The following is a 15,951-nucleotide window of genomic DNA, read 5'->3' on the forward strand; positions in this document are numbered from 1 at the left end:
CTGCGAAACAAATGCAGTAAAAAATCTGCAATTAGGGGAACAGAGGCCTTGAGTGGATCAACCTGCCTCTGACCACACCAATCGCAGAAGATGCTCCACCTAGACTGGTAGACTGCCGCGGAAGAAGACCTAATGGACCTAGCGATACAGTCGGACACCGGTCCAGAAAACCCCTTCTGCGCGAGACCACCGGAGATAGCCTCCACGCGTGAAGGTGGAGTATAGCCGGGCGGGAGTGCATGATTCTGGACCTCGGCTGTCGTAACAGGTTCCACCTGGGTGGAAGGACCAGAGGCTCTTCCACCAGAAACGATAGAAGCTGAGGGAACCATGGTTGCCTCGGCCACAAGGGAGCCACCAGAATTAGGGAGCAAGGCTGCTCCTCGTACTTCTGGAGGACCTTGGCCACCAAGTTGAAGGGGGGAAAGGCGTAAGCATGCAACCCCTTCCAGTCCAGTGACAGAGCATCTACTCCCCATGCTGCTGGATCTGGAACGGGAGACACAAACGTCGGCAACTGATGGTTCAAGGCTGTGGCAAATAGGTCTACATGAGGCCTGTCCCAAACCAGACATATTGCTCGGAATATGGATGGATCGAGCTGCCACTCCGTCAGAACCGGCTGAAGACGTCTTGACAGGGTGTCTGCAAGGACATTGAGTCTGCCCGGAAGGTGCTTGACCTGAATGGTTAGGCACCACTCCTGGCAAAGTAGCAAAATGCGAATGGCCAGGGCACACAGGACGTGAGACCTGGTGCCCCCTTGCTTCTGCAAATAAGCTACAACAGTTGAGTTGTCTGTTGCCACGCAAATCACCTGGTCTTGCAGATAAGACCTGAGGTCCTGGATGGCCAACAACACTGCCCTCATCTCGAGCACATTGATGTGTTCGGAAAGATGATCCCCTGTCCATGAACCTGAGCGAGCCTGCCCGTTCAGGTACGCCCCCCAACCTGTCTTGGACGCATCGGTATACAGGGTCATGGTGGGTGAGCTCCTGTGCAAGGACACCCCCTTCAGGACATTGTTCCGAATTGTCCACCATTGGGCAAATTCCTTGACCGACTGACTGAGAGGAATAAAAGCCTCCCAATCCCGCGACGCTGGAACCCAATGGCTGAGAAGAAACATCTGCAGAGGTCTGATGTGCAGCCTGCCAAGAGGAACTACATCTGCTAGTGAGTTGAGAAACCCCAGCAAACTGAGGTACCAACGAACCTGTACCGCAGAACTCTGGATAAACTGAAGCACCAGACTCCTTGCCTTGATGAATTTCTCCTGAGTTGGAAGGACTATACCCCTGGCTACGTTGAACTGGTAGCCTAGGAACACAATTCCTTGGAGGGAGACAGTTCTGACTTCTCTCGGGAGGGGATGAACCCGACCTTGAGAAAAAGACTCAGAACCAGTCGAGTATCCTGCACCAGGGACTCCCTCAGTGAATGAAGCATGAGGGAGTCGTCAAAGTAAATATGGATGTTGATACTCCGCTGGTGCAGGAAACCTAACACAACCTGCAATAGTTTGGTAAAAACCATTGGGACTGTGGTAAGGCCAAAAAGGCATAGCCCGGAACTGGAATATCTTGCCCTCGCATGAGAAGCGAAGATACTTCCTGTCCGACTTCCTGATGGGAATGTGGAAGTAGGCATCCTTCAAGTCTATTGAAGTAGCCCACATTCCCTCCCTGACTGAGGCAATAATGCCTCTCGGGGTCTCCGCCTGAAAGTGGGGAGAGTCCATGAACTGATTGAAAGCACTTAGGTCTATAATCAGGCGCCAAGCTCCCGACTTCTTCTTCACAAGAAAAATTCTGGAATAGAAGCCTGGAGAGTACCGGCGCCGTGGTAGCGACTATGGTAGCAATTTCCCATCGGACAGCTAGAGCCTTCTCTAGATCCACCGGGGGTAAGAAAAAAATTGGCTTTGCTGTGAGCGGAGGTCCCCTTAACAACGGGATTCTCAATCCTTCCGCAACTATTGACAATGCCCAACTGTCCTGAGTAATCTCTTTCCATTGAGGAAGGAAGGCGGACAGTCGACCACCTACTGGAAGGTCCGGTTGAGGAAGGCCAAGACCTTCCCAAACGTATATGGGGCTGTCTATGACCGTTATGAGACCGGGTAAAAGAGACCTCTGATCTACTTGCCCAGACTCAAACAGAAGAGTTGTGGAAGGAGGGAAGAAGTCAGGAATACTGCTTCTTACCCCCAGAGGGTTTGGCACTCTGCTTGCCCTTACCCTTGGCTTTGACCTGAAAGGTAGACTTAACCTAAGCCGCAGACCGAGTCTGGCGAGGCCTCGACTTAGCCTTCTTCTTGGTCTGGCCCAAACCCTGAGAGGTTCCAACTTTACCAGCAGCCGACGAGTTTGAAACCAAAAGTGCCGAGGTTACAGGGTCCTTCTTAACTTCCTTCTGAATAGAAGGAAGGGCACCCCCAAAGAGCCAACGACCCTCGAAGGGATAGGACAAAAGCCTGGAAAGGTACGGTTCCTCAATAGGCTTACCTTTAACCACAGAGGCTCGCCTGGTAAGAACCAAATTGGCCAGCAGTGCACACTGCAAAGCTGCAGAGGACTTCAGACAGTTGTGCAAGGTTGAGGTGACCCTATCCTGCACAGCCCGTCTGTCACTCTCATCAACCTCCGACTTCCCCATGGGCACTTCCGATAAACCGAAAAGGGTCACCGTCAGGAAATCAAAATATGAGAATACCTGGAGAGAAAGCCGCAGGATTTTCTCCAGTTTGAGGTGTTCCTTGGCAGAGAACACCACCTGGTCAGTCGCCGATCCTGGCCATTGCCTAAGCTCGTGAGTTTCCAGCTTAGCTGGTTGACTCTCAGGTTTGGCGTTGTGAATGGCGTAGTCTGAGGACCTAACCTCAGACAAATCTGCCAAACTCAATTGCAGGCCAGCTGCACCAGATGCACGAGAGGACGAAGCAGTTTTCGCTGCCATCCTAGCATGGGCGACAGCCAAAGCCGAGGAAACAATAGAACCCTCAGGCAAAGACTTGTCCGAACGAACCTAAGCCTTAGGCGGAACAAGCTGACTCAGCAGCGTTGTTGCCTCCGGAATGGCAGACACCGCAGGAGGAGGACAAACTTCCTCCCAAAGGATTCTGGCTACGTCGGCCACATGCGAGCCAGAGCACAGTGGGCTTCAGCCTCAACCTCAGGCTCTACCTCAATCTCAGCCGACACCTCATCATCTTCAGATTCCGAAGAATCCGAATCATGACGAGGATATGGAGGTTCTGACTGACTCTCAGTCATCACACTCCCAGGTGACAGGCGGAGGACGTCATCGTCCCTGTCCCCCTTCTCCAATTCAGTACCCCTCCTGGAAGTTAGTCACTGAGGTATCTACTGTTAAGGGCAAGGTAGAGTTCTGAAGACTCTCTGAGAAAGTTCTCTTACATTCTCTCTTAGGCTCTGAAGGGCCAAGATCTGAGATCTAAAGACCTACGAGAGGCGGGGATATTTGTCTTGGAGCGAGATGTCCTAAAAGCCCTAATAGGTCTTTTAAACACAACCTCCTCCCCAGTCCCAGAGGTGGGTAGAGCTGAGCATTCAGCAAGCCCCCAACCTGCTGAGGTGAGACCGGTCCCCTACCCTGATTAAATCCGGAGGATAACCCGAGTTGTACCGAAATCCCTGAGGAAATGGGGCCCTAGAACGATAAGGAAAGGAATGACCCCAGTACTGACCAAACTGACCAGTGGGTACATGGGAAGGAACACCCTGATCAAATGGAAAAGGTGAACTGCCACTCTCTCCCGGAGCGAAACCAGAAAAGAAAGGCCTAGGGCCAGACATATGACCAGTTTGCTGCTGGAAAGCACCAAAACCATGATGCATAGTACCCGAGGCCCAAAGGACTCATACCCCGAGACCATGGGGTGTCGCCCGATTTTTGTCAGACTTTAGACCTTCTCCATTACTCATGGGCGCGGCCCACAGGTTCTGTATGGTGCAAGCTGGCACGGAATCGACCCTGACAGGGTTGATACCGGATACCTGACCAGGACAGAGAAGGGACCATGAAGAGTCATGAGAGGTAGCAGTGCTGCTACACTCTGTGGGGCCCAGATAATTCGAAGAATTATCACTCCCCATTGCAGCAGAGGACCCAAAAGGATTCTCATTCATGACTCTATCCCCACCAACAGACGCTCCAGGACTAAATAGTCAGAGACTGGAGGAGGGCCCACCCATTCCAGAGATGAACTAACACCAATGGAAGGCGGACCAACCTCCCTGGTATAATAAATGAGGAATGAAAACAAACAATGACACATGTTACCGCCCTCGGAAAACTTGAACAAAGTCAAGGGTAAAAATAACAGCCATGTGCTTCTTTCGAGTTGAAGAAAGAGGAAGTTGGAGGTGCGCGGGCAGCCTACACCCGTTTGTCCGGTTCGGACAGGGAGTAGTTTTGTATTTGCGCGGGGCATTTGAAACTTTACTTTGGAGTTGGAGATTATTTGCATAATAATTGGACGTGGTAAGTATTGTTTTTGATATAAAAAGGCACATTCAGGATATCGGCAGCAGTATTGATATTGTACGAGATAAAGAGTTTAAGGTAGCAAACAAAACTCTAAATGGGTTCCTGAAAAGGCAAATGAAGTCAGGGACATCTAGACCCACACAACATCAGAAAATTATCGAGGCAGTTGATTAAAATAAAATTGCAACCTACCTTGAAAGTGCTAAGAAAAATCCGGTAATTCTCTGTCAAGTACGCTTTGTCGATACATTTTGTAAGTTGTGGCACAGAGTTCCACCAACAGTTGAAACTTGATTTGTTCTCTTTCCTTAATGATGAGATGGCGATTTTGTACAGCTTACAGATGAAACGCAGCAAACAAGAGGCCCAGAGGGCCTGTATCACTCACCTGAATATATTTAAAATAATTGGTATGAAGTAAAGATATAGCACTCCATGGTAGGTGCTGTAAGTACATATAGAAATTCAGAAAGATCCATCCAGTACTTGAGATATAGCAAGAACAAACTTCAGACAGAGCCCCACCCCTATGCCCTTTTGGGGGTCATATCCACTATTCATACAAAATTGAGTCCCCTAGGCCCAAGGATGCTCCAGACTTAATAAGGATAAATTCCTTAAGGTAATAGGATTGTGTCGCCATTTCTCAGTAGAATTTCTTCAAATTTTGTAGTTATATTGCTTTGAAGGAAAGAAATTTTCTGCCACAAAAAAAATATAGGTTGTCATAATATTAAGGAATTTAAATGGAAATTTATGTAAAAAGAAGTGACTTTGGAAAAAAAAAATGAAACACACAATTTTTGGCAAAATAATGTCAATAAAAATGATACTACCATAGATTAGTATTGCATTAATGTATATAAATTTAATAAATGCTGAAATTATGTCAAATAAATTATCTATAAACGATTAAAAATTGACATTTTATAATAAAACCATATGCACATAGTAATTGCAGGTAAGAGTTATTTTCCTTGAAAAACTTCACAGTAGTGAAATAGGTAGCTGGTTTCCTGAAGTACAGAAAAATGGATACATGTAGCTCATTGATAAAAAAACCCACCTGAATTAATGCCTGCATTGCTTTGAAATACTTTAATATTGAGAGAAAATACTGTTCTGTCAATAATAAACATACAATATTCATCAGTTTAATAATAAACATTAGAATATGCGGAAATTGGGATACTGTCCCCCTACATTGGATTTTCAACTAGGGATGTACTTCCTACTTCCGTTTATTAATACACTCCTATGACCTTAATCCAAATGGTAGAAGAAGGATTTTAAAGGTAATACCTCTATTTCCCGTATTGGGCCCCGCCTCCAGGGGGGTTAGACACACCGTTTATACAAAATTGGTTCCCCCTCACCCAAGGATGCTTCATAGCAAATTTGGACAAAATCCTGCCATTTGACCGAAGAAGATGGTATTTGAAGAATTTGCTATGTTTCCACTATTGGGCTCCTCCCTTCTGCCCCCAGGGGGGTCACACTCGCTGTTTATACAAAATTGAGTCCCTTTTGCCCAAGGATGCTCCAGACTAAATTAGGATAAAATCCCTTAATCCCCCCTACGGTAGAAGAATTAGGATTATAAAGGTTTTACTTCTATTTCCCCTATTGGGCCTCACCCCTAAGGTCCCAGGGGGGCCACACCCACTGTTTATACAAAATTGGTTTCCTTTTACCCAAGGATGTTCCACACCAAATATTAACCAAATCCTTTCATTTCTACAGAAGAAGAAGGATTTTATAGAATAATTTGCTATGTTTCCCCTATTGGGCACCGCCCCTCAGGCCCACGTCTTATACAAAATTGGTTCTCCTTCACCCAAGGTTGTTTCAGACCAAATATGGAACAAATCTTTTCATTCCTACAGAAGTAGAATGATATTAAAGAATTTGCTATATTTCCCCTATTGGGCCCAACCCCTCAGCCCCAAGGGGGGCCAGACCCACCGTTTATACAAAATTGGTATCCCTTTACCCAAGGATGCTCCACACCAAATATGGACCAAATCCTTTCATTCCTACAGAAGAAGGATTTTAAAGAATCATTTGCTATGTTTCCCCTATTGGGCCCCACCTCTCAGGCCCCTGGGGGGCCAGACCCACGGTTTATACAACATTGGTTCCCCTTCACCAAAGGATGCTTCAGACCAAATATGGAACAAATCCTTTCATTCCTACAGAAGATGAAGGATTTTAAAGAATTTACCTCTGCATCGCTGCCGGTGTAGACTGCCGTTACACAAACCACTGTCTCTGTGCCACTGCAATTCAACAAACGAGGCATTAGACATTCTGTTCATGGCAGGACACCATAGCGAATTGTCAATTCGTTCATATAACAGATCATTCTCGGCCGCACTAAAACACTCGCTTTCAAACGCGCTGTCAGCCGTCACACAAGGGGAAATGGGTCAGACTGTGCCGGCCCCTGTGTCACTCTCACAGTCCACGTGTAGTTCAAATTCACACTCAAATCCTCTGTCAATTGTACCATATCAGTCACTTGTACCAAATCACCTCCTCCAACAAGCAAGTTCAACTTCAGTAACCTCAGGTTTCTCTCACATTCCGTATTCCACGGGTGTAGTTTCAATTTCGGCCAAATTAGACTGAATCGCCCCTCGCTGTCATGTCGTGTTGACCGCATCCCTGTAAATCCGTCCGCCGTCACTACGCCCTGGTGTTTGTCAATATATCAGTATTGCTAATGTGTGCTTATCTAAACAAGAGGCCCAGAGGGCCTGTATCGCTCATCTGGATATCTAAGCAATCATGGCAAAATATTCTCCAAATGAGATCATGGGAATAGGCCAGACCCCAAGGCCAATCCTTGTAGCTCTATTAGATTTTTCATGCCCAACAATTTTATGTATGGTTATGAGTTGGGGATCTCAACTGTTTCCAAACTGTGACTCAGAAACTAGGTCCCTAGTGGTTGTGGGTGGGGATCTTAACCATTTCGAAGTTATGACCAAGGGGTTAAATCTCCAAGGATGGGGCAGTCCCCAAGCCCATCTTGGAAGCATATGTTCATTCCTCTCTTTATAGTCAGCAATTGAATATATGGTTTTAGGGTGGGGATCTTAACTGTTTCCAAGCTGTGACTAAGAAACTAGGTCCCAAGGGGTTCGGTCAGACCCCAGGGTCTATTCTAATATAATGACTGCATTCGTCTCTTTATGCCCAGCATTTGTATATATAGTTTTGGGGTGGGGGATCTCAACCGTTTTAAAGTTATGGTCTAGGGACTAGAATGTCTCCAAAGGTGGGGCCAGACCCCAAGGCCATCCTGGAAGCAAATTTGCATTCTTCTCTTTATACTCAGCAATTGTACGGTTATATGGTGGTGATCTCAACCATTTCCAAGTAATACACTTTTTTTGGCCCCACCCCTTAGCCTGGGGGGTCAGCCCCACCATTTGTACAATTTTGAATCCCTGCCTCTAATGAATGCTTCCGACCAAAAATGATCGATATCAATGGCATAGTTCTACAGAAGACGTCGTTTATAGCAATATAGCCAAATTGTCCCCTTTTGGCCTCAGTCCTCAGCCCCCTGGGGGGTCAGCCCCACCATTTGTACAATTTTGAATCCCCACCACCTAAAGATGCTGGTTAATATATCTTTTAGTTCCCGAGAAGAGGTCGCTTAAAGCAATATAGCCAAATAACCCTTTTTGGCCCTGCCCCTGAGTCCCCTGGGGGGTCAGCTCAACCATTTGTACAATTTTGAATCCCCACCGCCTAAAGATGTTGGTTAATATATCTTTTAGTTCCCGAGAAGAGGTCGCTTAAAGCAATATAGCCAAATACCCCTTTTTGGCCCTGCCCCTGAGTCCCCTGGGGGGTCAGCCCAACCATTTGTACAATTTTGAATCCCTGCCTCCCATGAATGCTTTTGATTTAATATGATTGATATCTAGTGCATAGTTCTACAGAAGAAGTCGTTTGTAGCAATATAGCCAAATTGTCCTCTTTTGGCCCCGCCCCTCAGCCCCCTGGGGGGTCAGCCCCATCATTTGTACAATTTTGAATCCCCACCACCTAGGGATGAAGTCGTTTAAAGAAATTGTTGATGAACGGACGCTGGACGGACGCTGGACGCCACGGTATGGCATAACCTCACCTTGGTCCTTTTGACCAGGTTAGCTAAAAAAAACCTAATTACTGAACAATGCTATGTAAAATATCCACGTATTCACGTGTTATGTGCTACAAATAACCATTGGATATGGAACTACATATTGTTTTCTTGTTGTTGTTGACGGTTGCTATGATCTCCCCCGATAGTGTCACATTTCCCCGCGAAAAAACACTGTTCTCGCCACTGCGTTGCACCCGTGTATAAGTAGGAACAAACCCTGTTTATTTGTTTTATTCGTTGTTGTATTGATCCACTGGAAGGATTCGTCAATGTAAATATAAGGAGTGATATTTATTTTTTCAACATTTATGAGGTCATAACAATAATGGGTTTATGGACATATTTTACATGAATCGCTAACGCGATAAACCTATTGTTGTTATGACCTCATAAATGTTGAAAAAACTAGAACACTGACAGGTCAGTAAGGGCCCCGTCTTGTGGCAATATATCCCCCATAATCATCAAGAAGCAATCTGCCCATATAGCTGAGCTTGACGTTTGACATTTGGCCTTAAAAAAGAATCGCAAGGAAGCAAAATATACATTTTACATGTACTATGATGCGAGTCTAGTTTCCTTCCAGCTCCATATTTGCTGGGCTAACAGAAATGTAAATACTAGTGCAACACTCATTTGTTAGCTTTGATTTGTTTTATTTCACCTTATATACCTCCTCCATCAAGAGCCAGGGTCAAAGTCAGGGATCCACTTTGTCTTTGACCTTTGGACCCAAATGACCTTGACCATTAACCCAGTGACCCTGATCTTTGGTCAGTTGACTTATTCCTTAATTCTGACCAACTTTACTTCTAAATATCATAACAAAATGTTCATCAGTGAAAAATACAAAACTTGACCTTGACCCCATGACCTGGACCTAAGGTCAGTTGACTCTGTGTTAAGTTCTGAACAACATTGCTTCATAATGTCATAACAAAATGTCATCAGGGAAAAGGTACAAAATTTAACCTCCATCTTTGACCCAGTGACATTGACCTTTGGTCAATTGACTCCTTGTTTAATTCTGAGCAACATTGCTTCGAAGTGTCATAGCGAAATGTTCACAAGTGAAAAGATAAACAAAATAACCTTGACCTTTGACCCAATGACCTTGACCTTTGGTCAGTCGACTCCTTGTTTAATTCTGATCAACTTTGCTTCATCATGTCATAACAAAATGTTCATCAGTGAAAAGATGCAAAATTTGACCTTGACATTTGAACCTAATGACCTTGACCTTTGACTTTGACTTTTTACCTCAATGTGTATTTTTGTGAACTGAACATCTTGACCAAGTTTCATGTACATCGGTTAATAAATACCAAAGTTATCAGCCAGGAACAAAATTTGTTGACGGACAGACAGACAGAGTGATTACTATAGGGCACCCGTATCTCCGATATGGGGCCCTAATTACATTTCATTCTTGTTTGTTGATTTGATAATAAACTCAGGGTACTTTACATTAACAGATATTATAGAATACATCCATTTATGTTCAAGGTAGTCAAGTTACGTACAATTGAAAATAAGAAGAAATTAATCAACTTTTCTAAATTTCTCATTGGCGCTACTAAATTTAAGCTAAGATCAAATGTTGTCCATCCTCCATAGTATGTCTGTATTACCCGAATCACTGAATATTGTATTATAATGTGTTTTACATGTTTATGCTGATTAGTCGAAAGGCTAAAGGCCAATAAACTATTATATCTTTTATTTTGTCAACCCACCTCCACCCTCCCCCATAGAATGCAAAATAAGCAGTCAATTAAATGAATCTATACCATTCTGAAATTATGTAGACTTTGTCCACCACAGTGCTACACACAGATCTCTGGATCACTGGACTTCGAAGAAGTTTCCTAACTTCTTTATAGTCAACCAGGGTTTCTGGATGTACATAGACCAGACAAAACTTCCCATCACAGATTTCCTCAAGCTTAACAGGGGAAGCTACAGCAACTTCATCATATTCAAAATCGCTGTAAGCAAACCAGATTTGTTATGGTTGTCCTCCACAATTAAAAAGCAATATTTGAAAAATGAATTTCTTAAAATATTGCTTGGTTCAAATTTCAGTAAAATTTTCAGTTTATCTATTTGAAAATGGGTAATATTATGCATAACTATTTCACTAATATCACAAAATATAAGGGCTGTTCCAATAGGATAAGGGGTTGAATTTCTATGAAAACCCCCTTAAAATGGCAGTACAGTCTTTCTATTGTTAGTAAAATGCAACTTGTGTGCATTTTTTTCTCCAATTTTGCATAACAGGAACAGCCCAAAAACACTTTTCATGAAGCTATTGACACTTGAACAATTTTTTTGATATAATAATTTAATAAAATATACACTGAAATTTGAAACAAAAAAGAAATGAACATAAAGTGAAAGAACAGAAAAATGGGAAAAAGTATCGATTAGATCGAACCTATTATTATTATAGGAATTGAAATAACTTGTACCATTTTCAAGTTGAATCTTTAAAATAATATCACAATCCTCAAAATAAATAGCTGTTAAACTGACCACTCAAAACAGTCATAATAAATGCAAGCTGATTTAAATTTCTAGCTTGACAAACACATAACTGTTCTGACTTAATCAAAAAAACTGCCCAGGAAAAACTGAAAACTGACACATCCAAGAAATGGTAATAAACTGAAATAAAACAAAAATGATAATACGCCACATAAATTATATGAAATTGAGAGAAAAAAAAAGGAAATGGATACATAAAAACTTGTTTGCTCCACTGCAAAATCACTGACTAGATGTAATGTATATTAACTAGTGTGTAGAGTATATTCTAACTGACCTCATTCTCCCCATTACATGAAACTGTAAAATTAACCAATTATCTGTCCATAAAACTTACAAATACAGGGTATTCCGAATGACCTTGTAAGCTGAAAATTTTAACTGAGTCAACTTAGTTTTTTGGCCTTTGGTAGACATTATGACTTTTTATAGGCATCATTTCATTTTGAACTCATCTCTGCCCATAAAAATTGAAAAAAACGTCTTTTATTAAACAATATGCCTCCAATAGTAGGACATTATATGTACCAGTATGTGCACACCAAACTATTTCTTCTTATTTTTGCAGTTAAGTAATAAACATAAATAAAAAACAAAACTAAAATGTTAAACCTGCCATCAACATTTATATATGGCAATGCTTACTCTTCAAAATATGTACCACCATGGCTGGACACATCAATGAAGCAAGCTGGTATGCCTCTCTTACACAGAGACTGGACCTATACATATAAAATGTTATTTCATTGCAGATTATGATAGATAAACATCATGAAGAAGAAGAATAGAGTATTACACCATACAAATTATGATATATTTCCAACCTTGACTTTTGACCTAGTGACCTTAAACTTAACTCATCAGACTTTTCAATAGAATCAGGCCAATTTTGTTCTTGCATCATAACAAGATTTACCAGTTAATAACAACAATATTTGACCTGATGACCTTCAACTGTGATAATGTGATTTCTAGTGATACTTTAACCAACTTTGCTTCTTCCGAGTCTTTACAAAATAGGTTGGCCTATATTTCATTAAAATTAATCCTTCCATAACCGAGTAATCCTGCGAACCAACACAGACAAACATTACTAAAACCATATCCTCCTCGGTGGAATAAAAGGACACGGACTGCAATCAACATTTGTTTCATTTCTGCTTATAGCCCCTAATCGTGGAGGTTTGTGTTTCTCAGGAAGCTAGAAACAGACCAGTCTGTGCTGACATGGTTGTGTCGGCTCTGGATGGCATGCACTATTGTATGTTGTTGAGTGAGGTAACCACCAACTACTACAAGGAGACCCTCAAAATGACCCTGGCTCACTCACTCACTCACTCACAGTTCACAGGGTGATAAACTAAGCAAACAAACAAACTGCTTATAGTCAAAAGTAGGAACACAGAAAGTCTGCTGATTATAGAAGTTGAATGGATTTTGATCAAATTAAATCTGGAGCATTATTGGATGAAGGAAATCCAATGTTGTTTCAATGGGGTTGTGGCTTCCCTATAATTGCCACTCGGCCTAAACGATCGGAATTGATGAAACTTGGCCTGCTGCATCAATGGGTAATTGATTAATAAAAAAACAAACATCCCCCCCCCCCCACCACCCTAGAGGCAGAGGGGTGGGGCTCAATGGTACTGAGAGGTAAACCCCAAAATGGGAAAATATTGGTAGTATTACTTTGGTTTCAACAAATGTTATTGTGTTAACAAAAGGATTAGACAAAAGGCAGTGTCTATATAAGTCTTCTCCTGAACCGGTACAACATATGTACATTTACACCGAATAATAAGGTATATTTACAAAATTATCAATAATTAATCACTTATTGAGATTATTGACATAGATGGGCAATTATATGGAAAATATGTATATATATTTGAATTAATAATATTGCTGATGTTGAACTACACACTAATACCTAGGCTCACTCTTCTACCAGTGGCGTAAATGTCTAAGTCACTTTCCATGTTATAGTACAAGTACTGTGCCACTGGCAACATACATACTTCTATACCCACACACACACACCAACACACATACTCGGAGCAGATTGATATAATGGGAGGTATTAAATAACTAGAAATATGTCAGAATGACATGAAAGTCACCCCATCATTCTCTATGACCATTTTCCGATAAATCATTGACCAAGCTACAACGGATATATTTCCACCAGTCAATCAAAATAGTAAACAATTACCAGGTGTAAATACATACATGCTGTTCAGGTAGCCATGGCAACACAGGGAATTATTAGGAAAGCATGTCGCAAATATAACGTTTGCGTTGACCGACACCTCGAATACGGGGAGATCTGCGCGCTGACAACGATGTTGTTTTCACAACAATAAGTTTCAGAAAAGATTCAATCTTATATACGGATAAATCTTCTACTATTTTTTGTTATACAATACACTTTTCCAAATAGTTTTCTGATCGTCTGCAAATCCGACTGAATCGGTCATCGATATCGGCAGAATGTGTACTGTACGCTTAAAGGCAGTCACTCCGACGAGGACCGCCAACAGCCGAATTCACAAGACATGAAGAACACCAAACAATTGTGATATCAGCAATTCTCCTTCCAAAAGAAAAGATCGGAATGTATTTGGCTGTTTTGAACTGGTTGATATTTAATTTTCAAACTCAAACTTTTATCATTATCGGTTGAATTTGCATGGATGTCATTTATAAATTCCTGCCGGTTAATAGCATCACGCAACTGCAACTCTTTGTGGTACACAAACTTGCTAACTTCGCCACTTTACCTGTGTCGTTTTGACACATTCCTACGGACAAGATTGAAGAGTTCAGCTAAATTTTACCCAAGAACGACATTTTAACCACAGAGTAATAAATGCGACGCAATTCTTCGTTCTGTTTCCCGATACGTGGTATTTATCAATTCACAACGTAACGTCCTGAAAAGTTGAGCCTACTTTACTTGAGTTTATTTATCCGATTCTATAGTATTATATGACTTAAACTTGCAACTTTTCGTAATTGTTAAATTGGCAATGCAATCAGGGATTATTCAACGAAATTTAGCAGTTGTATCGCTGTTAGCATATATCAAAACATTTCCGAAAATCCTCGAAAAAATTACGAGAAATGGTTGCGACCAAGGCCTGGTTTTGGATTGTGTACACCCCTTTCATTTTCCCTTAAAAAAAGTGTGCACTATACGCAAATATTAACGGTAGTCGTTGGTCAGACATAAAATATCTAAATCAGTCAATAGCAATTTATAATACGACAGTTTACCCCTTCGGGAACCTCAAAGGTGCCTGATTCATACTCGGAACATCTTTAGGTTATATGTAATTCCCGTGGGGAATTTGGAACGCCTTTAGGTTTTATGCTATTCCTGTTTAAAAAGGAAATCAATATCTGAGTTATCCAAGAGCTTGTAACTAGCACCTAGTATATTCCGACAGAAGCAAGATACACAACAGCCCTCCTAACAGAGGTCAAAATCTGGGACTGAAACCAAAATTAATTGTCCCCACTGGGGTTCCCCCAGGGGTGACTAAAAATATGCTAATCATATTCAAGTTAAATGAATCTATTAGTTAAATTGATAAATTTCTTAACTTTAGATAATATATAAGTATTAATTACTGGTGATAGCTCATTATCTCCTGATGTAAGTAATTTAAGACTAATAAATCCTACTACAGAATATATTTCACACAAATCACACTTGAAATCAGAATAATTTGGACAGAAAAGGCAAAAAAAAATGATCAGCATCTTCACGCAGTGCTCCACAAGAACAACTGCCATCTTGAATAAGGTGGTCAGTATTTATTGAAGTTTTAGTCACTTGCTTTGTGCCTGATTTGACAGAGTATTATATTAAGATTCCTAGGATTGTACTGTTTAAAGGTCAGGGAAATATTATCTACCTGATTATTATGATAGTTAGTAGTCTATATTTGAACGAAGTAAAGGAATTAGCAGATATAGAAGAATCTTGATAAGTTCCATAAGTTCATTGCATCAGGAAAGAAACTAGTGTTGTAGATATGAGTTTGAGCTTGAGGTACATTAAAGAATCTAGTATTTCTTAATATATGTGGGCTATTAGTATTATCAATAAAAGGTACAATAATATTATAAAGATAGTCAGGTGTTAAGTGGTTAATTATCTTATACATTAGAACTGATTTATGTTTATGACGTCTTAATTATTACTAGTAATATTACTTAAATTAGGGTTTTCTCATTATCACTGAAAGGTGCTACTATCTTGTGTCATTTGTACAATACTTATGATGCAGGCCCCTTGGACCTTTTCTTTTTGTTGTGCTACTTTGGCACCTTAATGACATTCTAAGGACGTAAAACTTCGGCAAACTATCAAAAATCAGGAGGCAGAAATACTGTATAACGTACTGTGTACCTGGTCCATCATGATTGACTTCAGAGGAGTTACTATATGATAACGATCTTTTGAAATAACCAGGGCAGGACCTGAAAATTAACGCTTTTACCAAAGCCTGTCGGCAAAATAGACATAGTGTCATTGCCGTTGTAAACAGATTCTATGGTTTCTAATTGTTTTTCTTTGGGATTTAAGTCAATCTTTAGCATTGATTTCGCGTACTCCAAATCCATGTGGNAACAGCTAGATAACCCCCCTGACCTCAGAACCAAGTTCCAACACTCATTAGTAATATAATATTACTACAGTATAAAAATATTGTCAA

At 41.5% G+C, this 15,951-nt stretch overlaps 1 protein-coding gene across 1 annotated transcript; it reads right to left on the reverse strand.

Annotated features, from left to right (window-relative positions):
* Positions 1–31: 31 nt before the first annotated feature.
* Positions 32–1,744, reverse strand: LOC110451492. The gene is made up of 2 exons (XM_021499537.1): positions 1,516–1,744; positions 32–1,323 (listed from the first exon to the last, which is right to left on the reverse strand). The coding sequence occupies exons 1-2, from the start codon at positions 1,742–1,744 to the stop codon at positions 32–34; spliced, it is 1,521 nt and encodes a 506-aa protein (XP_021355212.1).
* Between the last annotated feature and the right edge of the window lie 14,207 nt (positions 1,745–15,951).

The sequence above is a fragment of the Mizuhopecten yessoensis genome, unplaced genomic scaffold (genome assembly GCF_002113885.1).
Source record: "Mizuhopecten yessoensis strain PY_sf001 unplaced genomic scaffold, ASM211388v2 scaffold6097, whole genome shotgun sequence".
NCBI classification, from domain to species: domain Eukaryota; kingdom Metazoa; phylum Mollusca; class Bivalvia; order Pectinida; family Pectinidae; genus Mizuhopecten; species Mizuhopecten yessoensis.

What these genes read in the sequence shown, in the direction of transcription:
- LOC110451492 (XM_021499537.1), bottom strand. Translation starts at nt 1,744, where the DNA reads ATGGACTCTCCCCACTTTCAGGCGGAGACCCCGAGAGGCATTATTGCC. An exon ending in TTTTTACCAAACTATTGCAG is followed by an intron (nt 1,324 to 1,515) that starts GTTGTGTTAGGT and finishes TTGTGTTCCTAG; the next exon opens with GCTACCAGTTCAACGTAGCC.